This window comes from Mus caroli, unplaced genomic scaffold (assembly GCF_978045245.1).
Source record: "Mus caroli unplaced genomic scaffold, Mus_caroli_1 scaffold_16, whole genome shotgun sequence".
Classification (NCBI taxonomy): Eukaryota; Metazoa; Chordata; class Mammalia; order Rodentia; family Muridae; genus Mus; species Mus caroli.
Window position 1 is genome coordinate 22,331,575 of NW_028227271.1, and position 26,268 is coordinate 22,357,842.

Sequence of the window (26,268 nt, forward strand, 5' to 3'; positions counted from 1 at the left end):
TTCTCGTCTCAAAATATTTAATTTTGTTTGAAAAGGATACAATCCCAACTTCCCTCCATAGCACATCACTCCGGCCCACCAGCAGGGACACACTCGCACAGGCACACACACACACGTAAGGCCAAAGGGCTGCTGTCTGCTTCCACCTCTGCAGCTGGGACAAAGGGCTTTTCTCCTGGCCTCTTTCCCCCGGCAAAGGTAGGGAGAGGGGCTGCTGGAATGCAGCTCCCAGGGAGGATGCAGAGCCCACACACTCTACCAATCACATGCACTTAGAAAAATAAAACCAAGTGGTGTTCTGGCATCCAACACCAAAAGACAGCAATCTCTACCTGGAAATCATCTTTGCCTTTTTCTAGAAAAATTTATTGCACTTAATTAACAGATGTTAAAGAAGCTGTGGGTAGGGCTTTGCCCTGGAAACCAAGAGCTCCTCTTACAGGCCCCTCTTACAGGGAGCACACCTCTTGGGGGCCCCTGGAAAGCTTCCCATCTGTCCCCAGGCTGGAGGACTGTAGGAGCTGCCTGAGTGGAAAGCAGACCACAGCACCATCACAGCAGGGAGTATGGACCAAGGGTTAGGGTCACTGTCTAGTGCTGTCCCTAACCAAAGGAGTCAGACCCACATAACTTAGCCTTTGGGCTGAAGATAAGGTGACCAACAGGTCCTCCAAAGGGTGGCTCTTTCCAAAAGCACGAAGTTCTTTATCAAGACATCTCTTGAATGTACATTCCTGCAGGGTTCTAACCCATTCAGGTGTCTTTTCTGAGGCTGCCATAGCTGAGAACAGGATGCTTAGGAAGTGATGACACTTCTCATCCTAAGACAAACCCACGGAAAGCCAAATACAAGTTGGCTTCTGGAGCCTGGTACTCCTTAGAATTCAAGGATCCAAGTGCAAGAGCTTCAGGCTTCAGCTGTCAGCTCCTAGAGGGAGTCAGGAGACTTCCACAGCAAGACAAGCAGCAGAGCTCAACTCTTTCTGTGCAGCCTTGGGGTCCTAAGGCCAACAGAGGAGCCAAGCTTACGTGAACACTTTGTTCTCCAAGATGTCAACCTCTAGGCATGCTCCTTCCGGTTTGTTTCCCAGCCACTTTTCATTCCAAAGGCTTCTCCAAGAAGCAAGCAGACAATGATTCTGTAAGCACTTAGGAGGAGCCAGAACCCACTCCCTACTTCTGGAAGGAAAGGAGGGTACCACAAGGCAGAACGGGGACTAAGGGGAGACGGTAAGCCCCATCCACCCACTAGGGTCAGAACACAGATGGCATCCAGAGATAAGTATCCATTCCTTAAAACTAAAACTTAAAAAACAGAAACCTTACATTTTCTAGTCAAAGAAAACGAAGAGATTTTCAGCTCAAGGCTTGTCCACCAGTAACAAAATGAGAACTGCCTCTGGGTGAACAGCCAGCCCAGAGAAGAGTGCTGGGTGGGTAGGAGGCAGGCAGCCCGGGCAGGACACTGACATGCTGGGTGCTACTGCCCTTTGTAGTTACAACAGAGACAAGTGTGCACACGGTTCCTAGAGAACCACAGAGTCAAAGTCAGGGACCTAGTAGGAGGGAGACCTCCCTTAGCCTTAGGGACCTTTGTCAAGTTCCCCAGAGAGGTGGTGTGCAGGTCCCAGGAGGGGCAGGGCATCTCCTGGCTGCAGTCCATGGCCAGTAGACAGTCTGCCCTGGTCTTAACATCATTATGAAAAGTCTTAAAAGATTGGGGCCCCAAACTAAGCCACCATTTAAAATAAAGCCAGTGTTAAGTATAATAAAGCACCCTCATCACCTCTGCCTCCTTCACACAGGCTGCCCGCCCTGAGCAAGTACACACACCCTCCCGGAGGGTGCCCTCCCTGACCCACGTGAGCAGAGGGTTCCATGATGTCCAATCCAGCCAAATAGAAGAGAAAAGTGCAGCTGTGAGGGAGCCAAAGCTGCAAGAAATCACTCTGCCCCACAGTGAGAGCTGTGTGGGCACCCTCCGACTCCAGAGGGACTGCAGGCCAGTGTAAATGTCTCCAGAGCCTGCTGTCCCATGAGAGCTGCACTGTAAGTAACTTCAGCAAATACAACTCGTATACGGAGGCCTGCTGATACCCATGGGGAGGGATTCTAATCTGTGACGTGGAAGGCCCTCTTCTGCCTTCAGGGACACTAGATTCTGGCCTGGGTCCATTGGTGAGCCAGAGCAAGGGTTCCATGGAGCATCCCAAGAGAAAACCCCTCGGTCTGGTGCCCACAACAGGAGACTGTGGAGGCCAGCTTCCTAAACACCATGCAGAAGTGGTACCCTGGGGCCTGGAAGCTCAAGCTTCCTAGCTGATAGGTTTTCTTCTTAAACCTAAGATCTGAGAAGGGAAACTGGGTGAAAATAATCAGAGACCAGGCTAGTGGAAGTCATGAGCCTTCAGAATGGCCCAGAGATACAAAGGCGCTGGCAATTAGAGCCCAGAGACCAGCCTTCCTGGGAATTTCTCTTCCATAGCAAGTGGGATGCAGAGGAAACTGATTCCAGGGCCACTTCAGGCCTGAGAGCCACAAGATAAAAGTTGGAGCTAAGAATGGTTGGGTGCATTTCTACCACAAGCCCCAGCCCCACCCTAATTCCAGGCTATCCAGAGACCCCACTTGTGTGGTCCACCACCCTGTCTATACTAACAGGATTAGCATGTCCTGGCTCTGAGACAGATGGGAATGAATGTTTCTCTCAAAGATTTTGGGGAGGGTGAGGTACATGACAGACACACCCCAAGTGGAAATGCACCTGCTACCTGAGACGACATTAGGGTGACAATAATCATGACTCATTCTGTAGACAGCCCTTGTCAGTCCAAACTGGAGACTGAGGGGAAGGCTAGGAAAGCCTGAGCACTCTGTACAAGAGAACCTGGACTCCAGAAGGCCCCTTCTGATTCAGCTGGAGCATCCAACAAGAGAGACTTGGGCCATTTACCCGTCTACGTAGATTCGCTCATGTTCCCCAAGAGAGAGGATCCTGGTCCCCTGGGGAAGTCATCACATGTGCTGGCCATGTTATAATGAAGCTGAGACGTGAGTGCTCCTAGAGCAGGTACGCCACCATGTGCCCATGAAGAGTCCTAAGTCTCCACACGAGTGGGGTCCAGGAAGCCCCAGGCAGAGGTCTGAGGTGCAGGCAGTGCCCTGCGGGGCAGGGGCACAGGTTACAAGGGCCCGTACTTGGTCTCGTACTTGGACACGATGGTCTTGCACTTGCCCACCTCCTTGCGAAGCTCGGCAACCTCCGTCCGCAGGGCTGTGTTCTCCTTCTCCAGGAACGCTGCCCGGATGGTGATCTGGTTCTCCTTCAGGCGTCTGGCATCCCGGGAGCGTTTAGCTGCCACATTGTTCTTCTTACGTCTTGTCCAATACTTTTCATCCTGTGGGAAAGTGTCCTTTGTGAGTGTCTGGTATACCCCCTAAGAGAACTTAAATCTTTCCTTCCCATCCCCAAATCCTCACACGCCCTGCCCCTCCTCCGCACATAGTTCAATGTTGTGGTGAGAACTCAAGACCCCAGAGAAGGAATAGTGTGGGACACTGCCTTTCCTTGAGGGGCAGGTGCATGGCAGGGACCAGGGCTGCACTGACAGCACTGTATAACTGTATAGCTGTGTGCTCAGCCCTTGCTTAGGCATAATGGTGGTTGTTAACATCTCTTTCTCTTCTCTTTCTCTCCGTCTCTTTTTTTGAAACAGGCGCTCGCGCTCTCTCTCTCTCTCCCCTCTCTCTCTCTCCCTCTCCCCCCTCTCCCCCTCTCTCTCTCTCTTCTCTCTCTCTCTCTCTCTCTCTCTCTCTCTCTCTCTCTCTCTCTCTCTCTCTCTCTCTCTCCCCTCTCCCTCTCCCTCCCTCTCTCCTAGGTCTGGTTTCTCTGTGTACCCCTGGCTGTCCTGGAACTCACTCTGTAGACCAGGATGGCCTTAAACTCCCAGCAGTCTACCTACCTCTACCTCCCAGTGCTGGGATTAAAAATGTGTGCCACCACAGCACACTTAGTATTGGTTAAAAGCCAACAACCTAGGTGTAGATCAAACCTGACTTTACAAGACCATGCAAGAGAGGGGGGGAACAAAGAGGGAGAGAGTAGGTGCGTGCCCTATGGTGTTTGGGTGGACGTTGAGCCAGCATTTCTCAACCTGTGGGTCATGACCCCTTTTGGGAACAAACACTCCTTTCACAGAGGTTGTACTTAGACCATCCAAAAACAGGTATTTGCATTACGATTTATTTATTTGATTTTTTGAGGCAGGGTTTCTTTGTATAGCCTTGGCTGTCTTAGAACTAGCTCTGTAGACCATGCTGGCCTCAAACTCACAGAAAGCTACCTACCTGCCTTTGCCTCCCAATCACTAGGATTACAGGCAAACACCACCACTAAGATACATTATGATTTAAAATAGTAGCAAAATTACAGCTGTAAAGTAGCAACAAAAATAATCTTATGACCGTGTGTGGTGGCCCATGTCTTTAATCCCAGCACTCGGGAGGCAGAGGCAGGCGGATTTCTGAGTTCAAGGCCAGCCTGGTCTACAGAGTGAGTTCCAGGATTATCAGGGTTACACAGAGAAACCCTGTCTCAAGAAACCAAAAGAAAAAAAAAATCTTATGGTTGGAGGTCACCCAGGCCTGAGGAACCGTATCCGGATTAAAGGGTTGCAGCATTAGGAAGGCTGAGGACCGCTGCTTTGAGCCATCTCCCCAGCCCTACAAGGTGTCTTTTGTCCTTTAAGACTGTTCAATCTTGAGCCGGGCATGGTGGCGCATGCCTTTAATCCCAGCACTTGGGAGGCAGAGGCAGGTGGATTTCTGAGTTCGAGGCCAGCCTGTTCTACAAAGTGAGTTCCAGGACAGCCAGGGCTACACAGAAAAACCCTGTCTCAAAAAAACAAAACAAAAAACAAAAAAAGACTGTTTACAATCTTACTTTCTAAGGTCTGGTGACTTCTCATACCAAGGAAGTGGAACACTAAAACACCCAAGCAGCCCTGGGAAGAAGGGAAGTATCAGAGTAATTAGGACCCAAATCATACCTGAGCACTTCTTCCTATCAAATTACTGCTGATGTGGCTTCAAGTAGAGAACTCCTGTCTATGTGGTGTCCATAGTAGGAAGGGTTCTCCATATAAAATCACATATGAGGAAGCACAAGGTCTACTCTAGTTTTCTTTCCCTTCCTCTCTTTTTGCTTTTATGAGAGGAGATCTGCCTGCCTCTGCCTCTCGAGTGCTGGGGTTAAAGGTGTATGCTACACGCTCAGCTTCTTTCTCTGTGTGAAGGGCTAGAGATGGAGCTCCAGGCCTCATGTGTCCCAGGCAAGCACTGCAAAGCTGAGCTGTCCCAGTGAGCTGCACTACTCAGAGAGTGCACAGCTTACCCTAGACTCTTAAACCACTGTTGTGTCTTTAATAAAGGACACTGGGTGTTACCTTCTGCTCATCAGGGACAAAGACTTTCTTGGCTTTTTTGATCATGGGCTGGGGCTTCAGGTCTTCCTCTGCAAACCTGTGCTTCCGAGGGTTGAAAAGCTCCCCACCTGGTACACTAGAGAGGACCAGGTCAGCAGGGTCAGGATTGAAGTTCACATCGACCTCCACACAGTTGGGGTCGATGGGACTTGGTGTCTCCCTCTCCTTTTCCAAGGACGATTCTGAAAGACAGGCAGACAATCTAGAAGCATCTCACTGGACAGAAAGAACAAATCACTCCACCATATAACTTGGAGGCAGCACAGACCACTGCTACTTAGAAAAAAACCACACCACCAGCCCGAAAGGCAGACAGACACATGTGGTTCAATTCCTAAGATGATTCTGTCTTTCCTGTGTATGCTATGGATCAAACCCAGGGCTCCATAGATGCTAAGCATTTGCTCAACCAGTGACCCATGAATTCTCCTGTTTAGGAACAGAACTCACGAAAGGAACAGAGGCCCTCAAAATGGAAGAGATTTTCTAAGTATTTTGTTTTCTGAAGAAATGGCAAGTAAAACACTGAATCATGATGGTCCTTGACCTCCTGTGTTAACCTCAATCTGAACAACAGGGTGAGGATACAGGCTGAGTGAGAGGCTGACAACGGCTTACTTACATCAGGAGCTCCCCCCACCAGCCCCCACCCACCCCCTGCCCATGTCAGTCACTGTGCTCAAGTTACAGCTCTGAAATGAGTGTTAAGTCTTATTTTACAGAAAAGGATACCAAGGGTCAGAGAAATGCAATTGGCTTTCCAGAATCCCACAGGAAAATAACTGAACGAAAACGTGGTCTTGGCCTGGCTGACTCTGGCTCCTGGGTCCTCCTGTTCCATATGGCTGGCTGTTTTGTAGGTAAACATTGGGTTAATGTCAATTTTAGAGTTCAAAGATTGTGCTGATATGAGTTGTTTTAAAAGAAAATTGAACCTCTGGTCTACATGTTCAATATTTCCAATACAAGTACACCAAATATTCAGCCAATAGATAGCTACTGAACACAAACTGCATTCCTGGTACTGTCCTGGCAGAGAAAACACAGTGTAACAGAGGTTAAAGCCATGGTTCTTAACAGGAGACCATTTTGCCCTGCAGGAGGTATCTGGCCACAACAGGACTCCAGGGTAAAACTGGCATAATTGTGTGTAAAAGCCTGAAGGTTACTATCAACCTTGTATCAGAAAAAGAGGCCAAAATTAAAGCCAAAACATTCTCTCTCTCATTCTCTGTCTCTCTCTCATTCTCTGTCTCTGTCTCTCTCTCTCTCTCTCTCACACACACACACACACACACACACACACACACTCACACATCAAATTATCTGCCCTATTCGTGGCATAAGTGAGGCATGATCAAATTTAGGTTTTCACCAGGATCAGGTTGGGTGATTTAAGCTACAGAAGACTCTGTCTCACCCCTCCCCTCCAAAGGTGTGAATATGTGGTATACATGTTTGTGAGTCCTGGAGCTCAGTGGTTAAGAACACTCATGGGCTGGAGAGATGGCTCAGCTGTTAGGAGCTACTGACTGCTCTTCCAGAGGTCCTGAGTTCAATTATCAGCAACCATATGGTGGCTCACAACCATCTGTAATGGGATCCGATGCCCTCTTCTGGTGTGTCTGAAGACAGCCGCAGTGTACTCATATAAATAAAAACTAAATTAAAAAAAAAGATCACTCACCACTCTTGCACAGGACCTGGTTATAGTTTCTGTCATCCACATAGCAGCTCACAGTTGCCTGTAACTCAAGTTCCAAGGGATCCAACACCCTCCTCTCGCCTCTGTTGGCACTTTATACATGATGCACATACAATTCACACTGGCAAACACTCACACACATAAAATAAATAATGTTGGGCATGGTGGCACATGCCTTTAATCCCAGCACTTGGGATGAAGAGGTAGGTGGATATCTGTGAGTCTGAGGCCAGCTTGGTCTACAAGGTGAGTTCCAGGACAGCCAGGGCTACACATAAAAATCCTGTGATGAATAAAGAATAAGAAAGAAGAGGGCTGGTGAGATGGCTCAGTGGGTAAGAGCACCCAACTGCTCTTCCGAAGGTCCAGAGTTCAAATCCCAGCAACCACATGGTGGCTCACAACCATCCGTAACAAGATCTGGCGCCCTCTTCTGGAGTGTCTGAAGACAGCTAGTGTACTTACATATAATAAATAAATAAATCTTAAAAAAAAAAAAAAAGAAGAGGGAGGAAGAGGAGAAGAAGGGAAGGAGGGGGAGAAGGAGGAGAAGGAGGGAAGAAGGGGATTACATTCATGTCTACTGACTCATCCAGTCTATTCCTAAGTAAACGCCTAAGAGAAATACACAAAAGCACTGTCCAGGACACATGCACACAAGTGTTCCTAGAAGCTCTGTTAAGAACTCCAACTATAAGCCGGGCGTGGTGGCGCACGCCTTTAATCCCAGCACTCGGGAGGCAGAGGCAGGCGGATTTCTGAGTTCGAGGCCAGCCTGGTCTACAAAGTGAGTGCCAGGACAGCCAGGGCTACACAGAGAAACCCTGTCTTGAAAAACCAAAAAAAAAAAAAAAAAAAAAAGAACTCCAACTATAGCCAGAGCAGTGGTGGCGCATGCCTTTAATCCCAGCACTTGGGAGGCAGAGGCAGGAGGATCTCTGAGTTCGAGGCCAGCCTGGTCTACAGAGTGAATTCCAGGACAGTCAGAGCTACACAGAGAAACCCTGTCTCGAAAAACCAAAAAAAAAAAAAAAAAAAAACCAAAACTCCAACAACTATACCACATAGTGAGCTCCACTGTCCTTCAACTGCAGAATGGTTACACAGTGGTGTGCAGTGTGCTCACATGGCATTAGTCACCAATGGGGACTGGCAAACTTCCCCTACAGTGACAAGATGGCTTTCACAAAACACTGTATAAAGGAGGACAGGCACAAAACACACACTACTGATGCCTTTACTACAAAGGGAGTGAGAAAAATAAGGCTTTTAGTTTCGTATCTACCTTTCTATGTAGCTCAGGCTGGACTGAATTCATGGCTATCCTCCTGCCTTAGTTTCTTGAGTACTAGGATCACAGGTATAAGTTAACATACCCAGCTTTCTAATAAGTATGTTCTGTGAAACTATTTTAGCTTTTTTTTTTTTTTTAAGATTTATTTATTTATTATATGTAAGTACACTGTAGCTATCTTCAGACACTCCAGAAGAGGGCGCCAGATCTTGTTACGGATGGTTGTGAGCCACCATGTGGTTGCTGGGATTTGAACTCTGGACCTTCGGAAGAGCAGTTGGGTGCTCTTACCCACTGAGCCATCTCACCAGCCCTATTTTAGCTTTTGAGACAAGTTCTCACTAGTGTGTAGCTCTGTATGTCCTAAAACTCACTCTGTAGACCAGGATAGCCTCAAGCTCACAGAGATCTGCCTGCTTTTTGCCTCCCAAGTGCTGGAATTAAAGTGTGTGCCACCATGCCCAGCATGTTTTGTTACCATTAAGACAATAAAATGCCCACATAATTTATATGTATATTATAAAACTACATAAAGTTATAAAAGTAAGGGTAGTGATGCAGTGAATTTACAATTATAATTATTACTATGTGTGCACATGTATAGTGTTGGAAATTAAACCTGGGACCCCCCCCCCCAAATACAAGGGAAACACTTGACTATTGCATTGCATCCTCTGCTCACACTTGGAACATTTATTTGTGTATGTGTGTGTGAGCGCTCATGCACATACACTGTACAGGAATGGATGTCAGAGGATAATTTGTAGAAGTCAGTTCTCTCCCATAACGTCTTCAGACTTGATGGCAAGCATCCCTGCTGATAAGCCATCTTGGTGACCCTGACCCTTGCTGATCAGGTCTCTGACAGCTGTCCTGGAATTCAGTCTAGTAGTCCAGGCTGGCCTAGAACTCATTTTATAAACCAGGCTGGCCTTAAGTTGTGACAATCTTCTCTCACTGCTTCCTAAGTACTGAGAACCCACTTGTAGTATTTAAAAACAAAACAGAGGACAGTTGTATTGAGAAGAAGCTCAGATATTAACAAATGTATTCTATGGTGATAAAAACTGGGATTACCTTTGAGAAGCCAACTGCCCAGAGTCACAGGCACATCATGGATACCAACACAGTTCTGCATCCTGATTTGGACAGTACTGACGTGGGTGGTTCACCCTGTGAGGATCCACTGAGCTGTACACGGATATGGACTGAGTATAGTGCCACATGCCTTTATTACCAGTTCTTGGGGACAGAGGCAGGCAGGTCTCTGTGATGTACTATCAATTCCACGTGTAAAGTGTTTAAACATTGTTTAATGTGTCTACACGAGTGCGTGTCCATGTCAGGGCCAGAGTTTAATGCTGGGCGTCTTTCTCAATCACTCTACCTTTTTTAACCTTTCACTCCTTTTTTTTCTAGGTGTGTGCATCTGCACACATATCATGCAGCATGTTTGAAGGCCAGAGGACAACTTACAAGAGCTAAGTTTCTCTCCTCCCACTGTGTGGGTCCTGGGGCTCAGCTGTCCTTACTATACATACAGTGGACCCAAGTTTGAGTCCCACCATCCTATCAAACTTCATGGAAAATTCCTTTTTCTGCTGAGCTATCTTGCCAGTTCACTATTTCTTACTTTTTGAGATAGGGTCTCTCACAGAGCCTGAGTTGTCTCTACAGCCTGGCAGTGTCTGGCCCCCGCAGTGCCACGCCCACAGGTGCTAGGGGTCTGAACTGTCTACTGATTTACTGACTTACTACTAAGCCACGTCTGTTTTTTCTTTCGGTTTATTTACTTCATATGTATGAATGTTCTATTTCCATGCATGTGCGTACACCACGTGCATGACTGTTGAATCCTTTGGAACTGGTGTTATAAATGGTTGTGAGATACAATGTGGGTGTTGGGAACCAAACTCAGGTCCTCTATAGGAACACTAAGTGATCTTAATGGCTGAGCCATTTCTCCAAACCATTTCCTTTGTCTTTAATTTTTATTTAATTAAAATTTATTTTGCAGTGCTGAGAAAGAAACCCAAGCAAGGCTTTTAAAAAAATATTTATTTTGTATCTATGCATGTTTGTCTGTATACCACATGCATACCTGTTACCCAAAGAGGCCAGAAGTGGGTGTTAGATGTCCTGGAACTGGATAGTTACAGATAGTTGTAAGCCACCACGTGCTGGGAATCCAAACCCGGGTCTTCTGGAAGAGCAACCAACACTCTTAAGTGCAGAGCCATCTTTCCAGTCTAGAACCCAAGGTTCTGTGCCTGCTAGGCAAGCCCACAGCCACTGAATTACATCGCCAGTCTTTTTTTTTTTTTTGAGACAGGGTCTCACTGTGTTATTTAGACTAGCTTTGAACTTGTGATCCTCCTGCCTCAGCCTTCTGTGTAACAAGGATTACAGATGTATTGGGGCTGCAGAGATACAGTGGCTAAAACCATGTGCTGCTTTTGTAGTAAACCTGAGTTCAGTTCCCAGCATCCATGTGTTAGCCCCCCATAATCAAAAATAATAAATCTAAAAGGATATTTCAGATACATAGTAAAATGCTCTACCAGTGATATACACTCCAACTTCTTACTTTCTATATTTTATTTGAAAAATTTCCCTTTTGAAAAGTTAAACAGAAACATACCATGAGAGCTTGGTGGTGTGGGTCCCAGAAGATACCTGCCATCCTGTCTCGAAGACTACAGAAACTCTGCATGGCTTCTGAACAGGGAGAGAAACCTTCCCAGTGGGTTTATGTTCAGATATGAAAGCAAATAAACCAAAACCAAAACCAAACAAACAAAAAAGCAAAAAAACAACCCCCAAGCCAAAACAGTCTTTAGATCCTGAAGGACTTTGTTTTTGTTTTGTTTTAAAGCAGTGGGAATATCATTTGTGCTAGTGCCTGAGCAGTACCTGCCTGTGCAGATGAGTGTCTTGGGTTCAAATGCTACATCAATACCTTTCAGCTGGGTGACTTGGGTGAGTTTCTTCCTTCTCTGTGCCTCAGTGTCCTCATCTAATCTTGTAAGATTGTATTGATGGCTTTTTGTTAAAGGTGGAAATAGACTAAGTCCTAAGTAAATGTTAGCACGTACAGTCAGAATGACAGTAACAGTGCTCTGTAGTAGTGCTGCCTAAACCTCCCAAGAATCTGTGGCCAAAATACAGCATCAAATGCAAAATAGGATTTCTCCAGCAGAGCTACAGCCTGGGCACTCATTCCGCATCCTCAGCAGTGCCCCAACAAACGAAGACTGCTGCCATGGTGACTGTTTTATCCCCAGCCTTATAGACAGTACTCAAGAGTGGGGAACAGAGGGTTCCTCTAGTCTGCAGCCCACCAGGACCTGCTTCAGAAAAGGGGCACACAAGAGAGTGGACAGCGGGACTCAGATGGATGGGCACCTTAGCTGAGACAGGTGGGCCTTCCCAGAGGCGTGTCACCAACCTGTGCTGGACACGGTTTCCGAGGGCTGAAAGATGGCAGTAGAGGAAGATGGTGGCGATGCCGTGGAAGAGCTGGCAGACTCCTTTCCTTCAAGCTCTGCCACAGGCAGCAGCAGGTTCTGTGCCAGGTGGGTGGGGCTGGCAGGGATGCCGTTCTCCAGCAGGAACTCATCCAGGTCCATGTACTCGAGGTGGAAGGACTCGCCATCGTAGGGGATGGTCTTGTCCCAGATGGGTGGCATGAGGGAGGCAGAGACGGCCATGGTACTGGCTGCTGCTGACTCGTCTTCCTCCAGCTTTTCCTTCCCCTTTTCCTTATCTGCAAACAAAACCTATGATGAGACACTACACAGGAGAGTAACTTATCCCATGCTGGGGACAGTGAGCCTTGGGGAAGACCTACCTTCCTCAGAGGCCTGTTTCCATCCAAACCCTACATGTATGTTTCAAGAGCACATCCTGTCTTCTCACTGTACCTTGATGAACTAAGCAGGCTGGTCTCCTTAGGGAGTGGTACTACATTCTCTTCTGCGTCTGGCCTTTGTGAAATGCTAGCTGCATATTCTGAGGCATGAGGTGGCCCCAGAGTTAATACAAAATAGACTGTGGGCCAGCATCTACAGGAGAGGCTAAGAGGAAGTGGTGCTTCTGACCTTCACTGATATCTTAGTATGGAAAGGGCTGAGATCCTCACGCCAATAACTTCTAGGTTCCCCCGTCCTTTCCCCTGCAGTTAGGTTTCTCCATAGCAACCCAGGGCTGCTACCCACTAGCTGTGGGACATGTGACCAGATCCGTGTTACTTAACCTGAGTCTTGGTGTGTTTAACTGTCACCTATTCTGTGAAGAACAGAGACAGCATGTGAAAATGACTATTACCAAGTACATGTACACAGTACACATTCTTTATTGCTCTGAGCTCACTGAGGGCACGGACTGTGTTGCATTCAGTTCCAGATTTCAGAGGCCAACAAAGAGGCTAAGCAATGGCTGTGGGAACACTGGACTTTCAGACAGATTGGCTTCAGGTGACTGCAATGAGAGGCTCTGGAGCTCTTCTCAGAGCAACCAGTTCTGAAGGCTTTATCCCTGAGTAAGCAGAAAAGACTGGAGGCAGGTTTCAGGGGAGGATGGAGAAGGGAAGAGCTGAAGAAGAAAAACTGTTTCTAGTCAAAGCAAAGCTAATCAATTAGTGAAGACCAAATCCCCCATGTCTTAGTCAAAAGGTTATGCACATGGATATCTAAGAGAGGGCAATTAAGAAAAAAAATACAGAGAAATGTGACAAGACAAGAAGGCAATCAGAGTGAGAAGGAGGCTCATCAGAGAAGTGGGAGATGATCATGACACGTTCATAATAGGTTTTCAAAATTGAAGGAGACAACTTTGAACTCTGTATTTAGAAGTAAAAAAAAAAAGAGAGAGATCAAATATTATTATGTTGGAGGAAAACCAGCCATGCTTGGGTCCCAAGAGCAGACAGCCAAAAGGGAGCCATTAGTCCAAGAACAATGACCAGACCCCGTGAGGTGGAGATTCTCATAAGCACAACTTGCTCATAGCTTGTAATATGATTTAACATCAATTCTTATGGCTGCCTTTTTAATTTAATTTTTAAAAACCAGGCTTTGATTTAAAAACAACTGGGAGGCAACAAAACTCCCAGCCTGTGGGCTGGGTGGGCCAGATGGCCTCCCTGCCTATCTTTCTGAGTTCACATTCTGTTCAGAGACGACTGGACCAGTCAGCTGGGGTCACTTGGGATCAAAAAAAGGTAAGAGAAGCAGGAGATAAAAAGCAGCTTGACAGGAGGACAAGCAACAGGAAGTTCCTCATTGTGCCTGACTAAAGCAATTAAAACATTTTTTTTTCTGATTTTCTGAGATAGGGTCATGAAATCTAGGGTGACTTTAAACTTGATGTGCATCAGAGGATGACCTTGAACTAGTGGTCCCCCTGCCTCTACCTCTCCAGTGCTGAGACTGCAAATAAGCACCACTACAATCAGTCAGGCTATCACAATCCAGTGTTTGTAAGGTCAAGATTTAAATTAATTTCAAAAGGTAAATGACCGACGTGTCCAGGACTTAAATCACAGGGACTGACACCAGTGGTTTGTCACTTTCATACAACAGAAAGAACACCAAACCAAGAGCCAGAAGGCCCACCCATGTGACCTTGAGAAACCATCTATGCCTCTCAGGAGTCTCAACTTTCCTCACCTACAAGTGGAGAGATAACAACCCAAACAAGGTAAGACTATGTCCAAACGCTTTGTGAGCGTGTGCGAATGCAAAGCATAACCCCAGTGTGGCCTGCTCCTCTCTGGTAAGCTTAGGCAAGAGCTGCCAGATGTGAGCACCAGCCCTTGCAGTTTGTCTTACACTCACTCAGATCTGGATCAAGTCATCACCTTCATACAAACAAAAGCATTTGTGCACATGAGGTCCTGAGGCAGGAGGAGAGAATCTAGCCTCACCTGATGAGCAGAAGCTATTTATAACGTAACAGGGACAACCATAAGCACAGCAGCCCCGGAAGACACCCAAGGAAAGAAAAAAAAAAAAAAAACGGCATTTTAGAAAGGGAAATGAGATCCCTGGTACAAGCAATCCACAAACAGCCAACTCCTTCCCAGATACCCTAATTAGGTTGAGCTCTTGAAAATCTGAAGATCTCTGACTGAAAGCACACATCAATGGACCTAAAACCCCACAATAGGTGGCAGTCCTGCTGTCTTCCAGGTCAAATACCCAGGCCAAGTCTGCTTTCCACACCAGGCCCCAGGGACCCTTGTGGCCTGGACAATTCGATGAAGCCAGGTCCTGCTATTGTGATTCCCAACAATCAACCAGGAGAAGGACCTGAGTGGCCACATTCTAACCCTCATCATAGCCCTACTTTACCCAGCCTTCATTCCCTTAATTTTTTTTTTTTTTAAATCAGGCTTTGATTTAAAAACAACTGGGAGACACTACTGACCCTCATCTCAAATTGCCTCCTCCATCCGCACCTCCCAGGGATGCATTTCCAGTAAAGCACCACCGTGGACCTGCTCACTGTCCACTCGTATAGAGGAGGAATCGTCTTCCTCCAGGACAGACCAAAGACATACAAAGGCCATCTGCTATACTGATCAGGGCCTCTCAAACTTTGGTGGTGAACTCTGCACCCACGAGGGTGCAGTGGAGTGTTTCTTAAAATACACGCTCTGTCTCAAGATCCGCAGACTAGGTGAGGCCCAGGAACCCGCATTTGAAGGCAAGCAGCATCCTCGAGATTTGGATGCAGGCGGCCCCGCTGGAGCCCCCTCTAAGTGGCTGCTTCCTTGCAAAGTTCTGTTGACCTGTCCTTTCCAGATCATCCCCTGACTTTCTCTCTGGGCTAGAGGCCTAGTCCAGCAGGCCCCTAGTCATCCCCGGGGCCCGCATAACACCACTCCACTGGACCGCTTCACCCTGACCTCTGACCGGGCCCGGGCCGGCCCGCCCCCACAAGGCCCCGCCTTTACAGAAACCCCGCCCCCAGACACGCGCGAGCCCCCCCCCCCCCCTCACCGAGGCGCGTCTCGCGCGGGGGGTTCTCCATCAGCTTCTTCAGGACCAGAGGGAAGGAGCCCGACAGGCCCCGTTCTCCAGCTGCACGCCCCGGGCCGGGCCCCGCCTGAGGCTCCACAGGCGGCTTCTTCCCGCCGCCCGCGTCGGACATCGTGCCCTGCGCCCCACTCGTGCGCCTCGCCTCCCCCGCCCGCACCCCGAGACGGGCCGGAGCGGCTCGACCCGCCGCAGCTGCTGACACGGGCAGCACTGCGCAGACGCGCTACTGCACCCCCACCTCTCTCCATCCGCACCCCTCCCGCGGACTGGTTCCGTCTCATTCATTATTCATAAGGCCAGGCCAGCGGTCCCGGAGCGTGCCTTCCGATTGGTGCGCGCTGCGTAAGGGCGGGCACAGCTCTTCAGGCTAGGATTGGCTGTGGGAACCAAACGATGTAGACACGTGCTGGGCCAGGTGAGGAGTATCGCTCCGCCTGCCCCGGAGCGTCGGGGCCTTTTGCAGAGCCCCTCTGTTCTTTTTTGATCAGTCGCGTCCCTTTCGCCACCACTTTCGTGACTACAGGTTTCCTCCCAGCTCATCGCAGCCTCCTTTTCCTCCTTCCCTGGGAGAAGCCACCTCAGAGGAAGGCGTAGCGGGGCGCGACGGCCCAGCCCCGAGGGTCACGTGGAGCGGCAGCAGAGCTGAGCCTCGCGGGGCGGGGCAGTGAGGGAAAGGCTTGCGGCAGCCAATGGGGCAAAGGGGCGGGGCCGGCGCGATTGCACGAGGCTCTGCACGTGCGGCTGCGGCGCGGAGGGGCGGGGAGGGGCGGAGAGGGGCGGAGAGGGGCGGGGCTGGTTCTGGCCTAGACCTGGCCAGGGCTGGCCTGTTGTGTTGTTTGGCGGACTCTGCCCGGGGGTAAGGGGACTGGGACGAGGGTAGCCAGCCAACGCTCCTCCCACGCTCCGCGCGAGGTTAGCGGCGGGTCCCAAGCTCTGCTGCTCGAGCGGGTGTCAGGTTGCCCACTGATTTAGGGATTGGGAGCGGGCGTGGTTGCAGAATAAACACTAATTCGGAGAGCGCATTCTTGAAACCTATCCACGAACCAGGGTCGGGACAGACTTCCGTACTACTCGCTGCTCGCTTGTGACCTTGGGAATTATCCGGTTGCTCCACTGGAGCCCATTTCCCCAGTCTTAAAAATTCAACATTGAACTAGAGTCAAAAGCAAAACAAAACATAGTTTCTGGGTTCCTTAGGAAACCTGTGAGCCGTGAAGGGGTGTGCAAACCTTCAAGATGGCTCGCAGAACTTTGTACCTCTTTGCAGTACAAGTCATACTCGGCTTCAAGCCCAGACAATACTAGACGCTCTGGGATTAAGCTCCCAAAGGGGCAGGGACTTGGCTTGTTTATACTCTGTCCCTCCCATGGCTCCCTGCCTCCGAAGGAGGAGCTGAGTCTGGCGGAAAGGCAGCCTGTGGTTCATGCGGTAGTTACAGAACACCACAACAGACAACTAGAAGCGCATGGAATCAGAATTGAGGAAAAAGAAATTTAGCTGAGTAAGCCCAAAGGAAGCGTCTAAAGGACGTTGGGTAGCCTTAGGAATAGAGTGATGGTCTGTGAATCTAAAATACAAGATTTTGTGATGTTGATCGTTTTCTGAACCTGAATCCTCCAGCCCATTGTTCCATTTCTCCAGTCTGTTCTTCTTTTTGTCAAATGGGGAGAAAGCAGGATTTAGCCTACGGTGTTCCCATGCAAATATCTTTCCTAATTTAATCAAAATTGGTGGCTATAAATCCAGTGTGGAGAAAGGAAACTGCACAGAAAAGCCAGGCGTTGCAGAACTGTTAGGAGGAATTTTATGCATCTAGGATATCTTTAGGAGAAACTCACCTAGAGGTTTTTAGCAGTAAATCTGAAAGAGTGACTCCAAGAAAATGAAGCAACATATGAAACTCTAGAAAAGAAAAGCTGGATGAGCAAGATGGCTCATGGGGTAAAGTCTGACAACCAGAGTTCAATCTCTGCATACCATGTGATGGCAGGAGGGACTAAATCAAAAATTGTCTTCAGACCTCCATGAACACAATAATTCCTCTCGCACACATGAATGTAACATAATATTTTTTTAAAAGAAGTAGAAATCTCCCTGTGGTTTGGTTCTAGAGGAACTGTCTAGACTAGACTGAAATGTCCATTTTCATGGCTAACTCTTATACTGTTGAGAAGGAGAACAATTCCTAGGGTAGCAGAGGAGGATTGGTAAGGTAAGAGCACGTCTCGCCTGTCTGTAAGGAAGATGACACATGGGGAGAAGTGAAAATTATCACTCCTGCTCTTTCTCTCCATCTCCTTCCCCCTCTTTCCCCTATCCTTACCCTCCCCCTCTCTTTTGAGCAATAGTCCCCACAAATGGATGATGGGTCACCAACCTGGAGCAGCTTACCTAAGCAGGTGACTAGGATGCAGGAAGGTAACAGGCCTAGGCTTCAGAAACTGATGTAGCTTTGAGCCTCTTGTCTAGAGACACTTGAGTTTCCCCTGGATAATCAAAAGGTGAGTGTTCCTGAAGGAGCATGACAGGAATATTCCCTCTAGTGCTTCTTTGCAAACTGTGGGGGATTGCAGCAATCCACGCCACCCTGAAGGCAAGGGACGTTTCTTTCTCCAGCTGACCTCAAGAACCCCAGCTGCCTTTTCTGCTGTTGTCTCCTGTCATTGCTATGGTGACAGCTGTGACAGAGTAGAGGAGTAAGTGCTATGAGAAGTAGTTTGCTAATTGCCGTAGTGTGAAAGCCCTGTAAAGAAATAGACTCCCTCACAGGAACATGTTAGTACCTGGTTAAACTTTAGAAGTATGTGGCAGCTGGGTGTGATGGTGCACACTTTTAGTCCCAGCACTTTGGAGGTAGAGGCAGAGGCAGGTAGATCTCTATGTGTTCCAGGCCAGTCTGGTCTACAGAGTGAGTTCCAGGACAACCAAGGCTACATAGTGAGACCCTGTCTTTAAAGAAAGAAAAGTAGGATGTGGCAGCACACTATTTTGTATCAATAATTTTTTTGAGTTTTTTTGTTTGTTTGTTTGATTGAGATAGAGTCTCATGGATCCCAGGTTGGCTTTGAACTTGATATGTAGTTGAGGATGGCTTTGAATATATGTCCTTCTGCCAGCACCAATTTATGGAGTTCAGGAGATCAAACCCAGGCTCTGTGCATGCTAGGCATGCAGTCTACTAACTGAGGTACATCCCTAGCCTCTAATAATAGCTTTGAATTAATCACTTACTTAGTGCTCGCATATGTGTGCACACGCATGTCATAGGAAACGTTTGGAGGCTAGAGGATAACTCTTGGAAGTCTGTTCTCCTTTACCATCGTTCCAAGGAATTAGATTGCCAAGGATAGCGGCAAATGTTTTGTCCCATTGAGCCATCAGCTAGTCAATTATAGTGAGTTTGTTTTTGTTTTTAGAGAGGGTGGGTTTGAGACAGAATCTCATTGTGTAGCTCTTCACTGGCCTGGGATTCACTATTTGTAGACCAGGCTATCCTCAGACTCACAAAGATCCACCTACCCATGCCTCTCAAGTGCTGGGATTAAAGGCATTGCCGTGCCAGCCCAATAATAGTTTTTCAGTACAATGCCTGCCTCAGGATGTCTGGAACAGCTGGGACTCGGGCCTTGAGAGGAATCCTTCCTCTCAGCCAATGACCTGCTTATAGCACTGTACAAATGGCTTCTGCGCCTCACTCATTTTCCTCTAGGAAGCAGATGGAGACTCCTCCTGAATAGGGGCCATGGAGATGGTCTGTGCTAGGCACTGGCAGGTACCCATCTATGTGATATGTGAGATGGATGGGTGGGCATCCACTCAGCCTCTTCCTTGCAGTCAGGATGTCTTGGTTCAGGAGTTGTTTTGTGTATGATGATAAGAATAGGGTATAGAGTCTAAACCAGAGCCAGAATGGGGTGAGAAATATTATTTACCAGGACAGGAAGGGTTTTAGGTTATGTTCTTTTTAGCCAGAAACCTGCTGACCAACCCAAGTTAGATCGTCTATTGAATGAAGTATATGCTGAGCAAGTGATTTTCATTAGCCTGGACCCCACAGTGATCTTGACCACTTAGCATCTAGAAGGACTGACAGTGGTACAGGATCCTGGGATGTGCAAAAGCAGGCTACTGTTAAGGCTTCTACTGAGTTCTAGAAAGACAACACTTGGTGTCCCAATACTAAAGGCTGGCAAGTACAATGCTTTGTTCAGAGTAGCAATAAATACTTGTTGGCTTGCTTTCTCTGTTTGGTGTTGGTAAGAAGGTTAAAACTTTTTAGAGCCAAGTCTTATACATTTAGAGTGTTATTAATATGAACTAGCAGTCATGTGTTTGATTTACGGTGGAATCTGGAAGAACAAGCACTAGCCATTCTTTGGCAAGTCCCCAGCACCAGCCTTGCCAGCATCTAACTCTCTTTTGTAGCCCACATACCTGTGGCTAGGAAACTGTGGCTCTGTGCTTTGTACTGTGGTCTGAATGTGTTCTAGGGTAGAAGTGGTGGGTGGGGTCTCTTTTTAAATTCTTGACTCTCCCTTCAGTACTCTCAAGAGTCTGCCCCAACAGTACCATGATTATGGAGAACAACCTTCCCCCACCACAGGCGGCCTGGTCAATGTTTGACACCACCTGACAGCTTGGTTTCCCTAGCTGAAGTTCTGTTGGTGATACAGAAATAGGTGCAGGCTATAGGGCCCAACTACTGAGGTCTTATCCCTGGGACCTTTGCAGCCACACTACATGCACACTCTTCGCCATGGATCACCTTCTGTAGCACCAATGGCCTTTTGTTCTGCAGACAAGGGGTAGGGCCTTTGAGGTACTTTCCCTACACCCTGAAGGTTCTTCATATAGTTAGCTCTGCCTCACTTTCTGGGTTTTAGCTTAAGTGTCTCCCCTTGGAAAGGCCAGCTGGACTAATAATTGCTTTCTTTCCTCACTAGGTTGCCAATTCTAGTTAAGCAAGGACAGTGTTTCTCTCATCCACGCCTGAGCCACAAGCATAGCAAATGCTCAATAGGCTATAATGATAATTAGATGACCAAGAAATACCACATGGTTTCAGAGACCAGGGAATTCTGCGGATAGGCATGAGCCTGGAAGCAGAAGCTGGGTGATATCATTGACATTGTGGCTCTCCCGTTCTGGATCATCAGTGTTTCTCATTGTAGAATGGAAAACCATCCCTTACAATGATGCTGCACACAGTGATGTAGGAATGGTTGGCTGAGAGACTCAGGTCATTTAAGAGCCTTACTTGGGATCTGGCCACATACAAAGCCACCTGGAAGGGATGCCTCTTGACACTGCCATCAGTGTCTGGCACTTGATGAAGATGAATTTTTCATGTTTCTAATGGGGGTAGGGTGTGACAGAGAACAAAGTCCTGGCCTAAGGTAGAAGGAAAGGAAAGGGACCATTCCACCTATCTGCCGAGGCAGCAAAGCTCTCTGAGTTCATCTTTCACTGAAAGAATGGAGGAGATATACCACTTAGCAGGCTGGAATGAGGAGTAAATTATGCAGTATATCCAGTTTGTAGAAGGCCCTGTGTCATTTCCTTCCCCCTCAGCAAGTGCCATGCTTTCTCTGGTTTCTCAGGCTATGTGTGTCCTCATACAGGCCTTATAAGACCAAGTTTGGGTCAGCCCAGGCTGCATGGAGTCCACCCTGTGCCTCTTCAGTTTACCAAGAGGACTGGAGTGAGCCCCTTCCCCTCTCCCCTTTTGTTGTAGCCCAGCAAATAACAGTAAGATTCTGCCTATTGTACTATAGCAGAGTTGTTTGGTTTGGTGCAGGGTTGATGGAATCATGCCCCAGGAGTCTCACCACGCACTTCCAAGGAAACAGTCTCATAACAGCCAGTTCTTAAACATAAGGAAATGAGGGTCAAGTTGCCAATGTAAGCAGGAAGGAAACAAGGGTCAGATTATAGGTAGAAAGAGCGGGAACCAAGCCATGCTGTTCTCAGCCTTTGACAGAGAGCCGTATGATATGTCACAGTTGAAAACACTTCATGTGGGACAGCTCATTTAGTCCTGGCAAGGAGCCAGCCGCATAGGCATTTCTCATCTTCCTTAAAAAGACTAGACTGCTCACTGGGCAGCAGAATCAGAGATCACCTCCTGACCCTGATGTTAAGGCTTTGCTTCTTATGGCCTTGTCCAGAAGTGCCCCTTCTTGCCAAGTTTGACTCTAGAGCATGTCAGGTTCCTGTAAGTGGAGGCCTGGATAAGTGGAGAAGACAGAAAGGTAGATGGGGTGCCACTGAGCACAGTCAAGGTCCTGTGGATGAGAGAAGTAGATGTCAAGATCTTTCAAGAAGCTGAAGAAGAACACAGCAGGAGATGGGGTGAATACTGAAAGCGAATCTTTGGGGAAAGTGCAAGAGGAGAAACAGGAAGCCTGAGTTTTCTAGGCTCAGAGTCGGAGGTGAGAAACTGAGTCAGAGATTGCAAAATAGAATAGGGAAGCTGGGTGCATTATGGTTCAGAGTAAGAGCCACCAGAAAGCCAAGGGAGTCTCAAGTCTGGTCAGCACTGATCAGGAATCTACTTGGGGACCAGAGAGAGGCAGAAGTTTGTGTAGGCTGCAGCAGGCCCTGGAGCTGCCAGAGGAGCTCCACATGGATCCTGGGACGTGTCTTTGAACTAGAAAACAGCACACATCAGTGGGAGAACATTCTGGAGGGCACACCTGGAATTTCTCACACTCTGCATTGCTCTCTTCTGAAATTCCTTCCTGCTGGAACTTAGCTACACCCAGCATGTGACTTGGCTGTGCTGCCGAGTATCTGGGCTAGGGGAAGAGAAGGGAAAGTAAGGATTCTGCAGAATCTTCCAAGAGAAGCCCACCTCTTACATGGAGACGAAGGGCAGAGCAGTGGGAAATGGGCAGGAAAACAAACAAACAAACAAAAAACCACAACAGGAACTTGTACTTGACAGAGGACTGCTGAGTCTTCTAGCGCAGTGTGGTGGGTGTGCACTTGCTCAGCAGACATTAAGTGCTTTGGAAGGTCTGGGAGCTTTGGGGAGTTATGACTGTAGGTAGGGAGTAGTAATATGAGTGGAGGCTTTGTGACATAGTTGGCTCCTCCACCACTTTCCCCTCAGATTTTTTCCAAGTTAGCCACAGCTGCTGTCAGTCTTGTGGGATGGCTTGTTCTGATTTTCAATGAAGTGCCACATGGAGTGACAGGCTGTCCAAGACTCAGGCCTTAGACCCAGCTATACTGGGCTAACTAATCCTCAGGCAGAGGATTACTCAGTATTGGCAAAGCTCTGCCTGAAACCTTGGGCAACTCCCCTAAGTGCTGGGCCCTAGGTGCTGCCCTCCTATGAGGGATGGGGAATTTTAGCCTTCACAGGGCTCTGCACACCATCTAGGAGCCAGTGACCAATAGTTGCTACCACATTTCAAAGCATTGTTAGTCTCATGTACAGAGCAGTGCTCCGAGTCAACCCCTTTGCATCTGGAGCTGACCATGTCTGCGATGCAGCAGGTATCTTGGGACAGCTGGGTGGGGTCATGAGGTTGCTGCATCATCTTCCCTAGCACCTGCAGGACTGGAACGGCTCTACTTTACATTATGGAGACTCTGCCACCCAGAGATGGCAGAAAACTCTCTGCCTGCTTGTGGGTATGGACCCTAGCTGAGGCTCATCTATTTGTCAGGGGTCTTTCCCAGGGATGTAGACACGGGCTTCTCCTGCTGAGCAGCTGACTTCCTTTGTGCTATTAGACACAGGAACACCAGGAGGGCATGTAAATGCCTCAGTATTAGAAGCCCCAGACTGTGGTCTAAAGGGACTGGGTCCAGAGATCCATAAAAGGCCTTGGAGGACCCTGCCATGAGCTTTGTGGAAACCCACTATCTCAGACAACATTTCCCAGGATCAAAGCCTGCTGTTCTGCCTCCCCAGATCTAACAAAATTAAGCCCATTCCTGGCTCTAGAGGCTGAAAGGAATGCAGAGGCTGTCCTTTTGGCTCTTAGGTTTGGAGAGACTTGCAGGAAGAAGTCTGGTGGGGAGGTGCAGTGGGGGGCGGGGGCACCGTGATGATGAGATATATCAGATGCCAGAACAGAATGAGGCAGATGCCTGAAAAAGGTCCCAAAAGAACACCCTGACCTCCTATCACCCCTGACAGCACAGACAGGTGGTCTCCTCTAAAAGCAATGTGGTGGGACTGGTGCACAGAGCTCTAGATAGCAAAGCTTGTGCTTAGCATTCAAAAGGCCTGGGTTCGATCCCCAGTACAGCAGGAAAGTTTTTGATAAAGGTAGTAAGAACTGGTTGAGCCAGGGAGATTTGGCGACATAAATATCAGGAGAGAGTACCCTACATTAATTCCTCAACTCCCCAAAGCACTTAACTTTTCCAGGAAAGACTTGTAAGGTACCTGGCACTGGCTCCCCAAGCCACCCCCTCCACACCCTCTGTCACTCACTCTGCTCTTCTGCTTGTCCCTAGCCCCAGGGTTGCCTGTGGTATCCTAGGAACGTGGGGCTTGTGGTCCTGTTACATAACCAGCTTCTATCCCATCCATGAGTTAAGCCCTCCAGCAGCGAGCAAATGGTGAGCAGAAAGCCTCCTCTCCTCAAATGCACGGGCCCTGCCACTCCTCTGCTCACCCCCAACGTGCAGAGGGAGGGAGCTTAAGAAGCAATCAGCTTCCAGTTGGACTCCTTCAGGCACTGTAGTCCATCCTTGCCCCACGTGAGCACAGCACCTGTCAGTAGCTGCACGCTGGCCCTGGCACCCAAAGCCAGCAGGCACAGGGGCAGCCCAAGAGTTGGTGTGGCACCCACATACATCCTGGGGTCCTTCTCTGCATTGCAGCCCTTCCTGCCCATCTTGCTACTGTCCCTGTGCCTGCTTCCATCCCCTAGGCACCTTGCCAGTATAGACTACTTGTGTTCCTACCTGCCTTCTTCTCTGACCAAGGCAAAGAATGCTCCAGCAGGGACTTGAGGACCTCAGGCATGTCCATGGCAGGGGCCACTCCAATCTGGTTGCAGCTCGACATGGCCCAGCAGGAGGTGCTTGCTCCGGAGTTTAGAAGCAGCTGGAGAGGCAGGGGCTGCTGGGGAGCCACAGGCTAGGGAGGCAGGCGGGGTGTGAGCCTGAGGCAGCCAATGGGCAGCCCCAGCCCAGCCCGCCTGTCCACCCCCAGCTCGGCCACCTGCCAGCTACGGCAGCAGCCAGGCCTTCCCTTCTCGCTGCTTGGCAGGGCGGACCTGGCCTTGTGCCAGCTGCAGCACGTGGAGCCACAGCGCCAATCCTCTGACAGAGAACCCGGCCTGTTATCTAACTTTGCAAAGGGAAGTTCTCCCCCAGTCTGGGAGCCATAACCAGGGCTGCCAGATGAGAACGGTGAGAAGAGCTCCACGCCCACAGCAAGTGAGCACAGGCACATACAGGGAGCTGAGGGGTGGGGGAGGCCTGGAGGCCCAGGCTCAGTAGAGAGCAGAGCACACGGTGCAAATCAACCTGGGCTGGAATCAGAGGGAGCCGGAAGAAAGGATGATAGACTAGACCAGCATCCCAGGCACCCGAGCACAAAAGATGCTGTAATAGCACCATGCATTCGGTTCATGTGGGAGCTTGGGTATGTTTGAATGTATATGTGCCATGTGCATGAGCCTCGCAAGGTATGTAAGCGTACATGAGGGGTGCATAGCTGGGGCGTCATACTATCTGTCCAACTTGAAGCCTATTCTTCAAGTCTCTGGTCTCTCAGAGAGGGAAGAAGAGGAAAATAGGTCCCTAGGATGGTCGTTAAGGTGGGCACTACTGAAGCCGGGTGTGGTGGCACATGCCTTTAAACCCAGCACTTGGGAGGCAGAGGCAGGCGGATTTCTGAGTTCAAGGTCAGCCTGGTCTACAGAGTGAGTTCCAGGACAGCCAGGACTACACAGAGAAACCCTGTCTCGAGAAAAAAAAAAAAAAAGAAAAGGTGGGCACTACTGAAAAGGGACAGCCCTGCCAACTTGATTCAGGCCTGGCCTGAGTGACAAACCTTGCTTTGCCCATCACTGAGATTTAAGTGGCAGTGGCCACCTGCCATAAACTCTTCCTTTCCTTTGTCCCACAGGCGCACTGTGATTCCCCAAGACATTGACTGTGGATGGGTGAAGTCACACACTTGCATGTCCTCAGCCTTCCAAGAGTGGAGCCAGAGAGGTCACACTTAGGCAGAGATGTCAGGCTGCAGGATCTAGAACAAGCCAGAAATTGATTCTGAGGCTCAACTTCAAAACTGAACACAGTAAGCTCCGTTAGGCTCGCTTCTGCAGCTCAGTCAGACACCCTGGGGCGGATGATAAGCTCTTGGTTTTCTGTCCTGTGCCTGATCTCACAGAGATCCATGGCTGTTTTCCCAAATCACATCTTACACAGAGCTGGAAAGGTCCCCCACGTCTGCTGCCCCAAGTCTTTAGCATATTCTTTTTTTTTTTTTAAAGATTTATTTATTTATTATATGTAAGTACACTGTAGCTGTCTTCAGACACACCAGAAGAGGGCGTCAGATCTCATTTCGGGTGGTTGTGAGCCACCATGTGGTTGCTGGGATTTGAACTCAGGATCTTCAGAAGAGCAGTTGGGTGCTCTTACCTGCTGAGCCATCTCACCAGCCCTCTTTAACGTACTCTTTAACTACCATATTTTCCTCCTGAGTGATCCTCCCCAGATGAATGAAATTCCATATTACATAGTACATAACCCACAGCTCCAGA

At 48.6% G+C, this 26,268-nt stretch overlaps 1 protein-coding gene across 2 annotated transcripts; it reads right to left on the minus strand.

The window, feature by feature from the left end:
• Tef (TEF transcription factor, PAR bZIP family member) lies at positions 1-24,712 on the minus strand. Of its 2 annotated transcripts, none has more exons than XM_021182766.2 (4): positions 24,455-24,712; positions 11,931-12,248; positions 5,445-5,665; positions 1-3,398 (listed from the first exon to the last, which is right to left on the minus strand). In XM_021182766.2, the coding sequence occupies exons 1-4, from the start codon at positions 24,555-24,557 to the stop codon at positions 3,183-3,185; spliced, it is 858 nt and encodes a 285-aa protein (XP_021038425.1). In that variant the 5' UTR covers positions 24,558-24,712; the 3' UTR covers positions 1-3,182. The 2 variants fall into 2 exon arrangements, with proteins under 2 accessions (XP_021038425.1, XP_021038424.1); XM_021182765.3 differs by lacking the exon at positions 24,455-24,712 and adding an exon at positions 15,487-15,759.
• Positions 24,713-26,268: the final 1,556 nt, after the last annotated feature.

What these genes read in the sequence shown, in the direction of transcription:
- Tef (XM_021182765.3), bottom strand. Translation starts at nt 15,637, where the DNA reads ATGTCCGACGCGGGCGGCGGGAAGAAGCCGCCTGTGGAGCCTCAGGCG. An exon ending in CCCGCGCGAGACGCGCCTCG is followed by an intron (nt 12,249 to 15,486) that starts GTGAGGGGGGGG and finishes TTTTGTTTGCAG; the next exon opens with ATAAGGAAAAGGGGAAGGAA. An exon ending in GGAAACCGTGTCCAGCACAG is followed by an intron (nt 5,666 to 11,930) that starts GTTGGTGACACG and finishes CCTGTCTTTCAG; the next exon opens with AATCGTCCTTGGAAAAGGAG.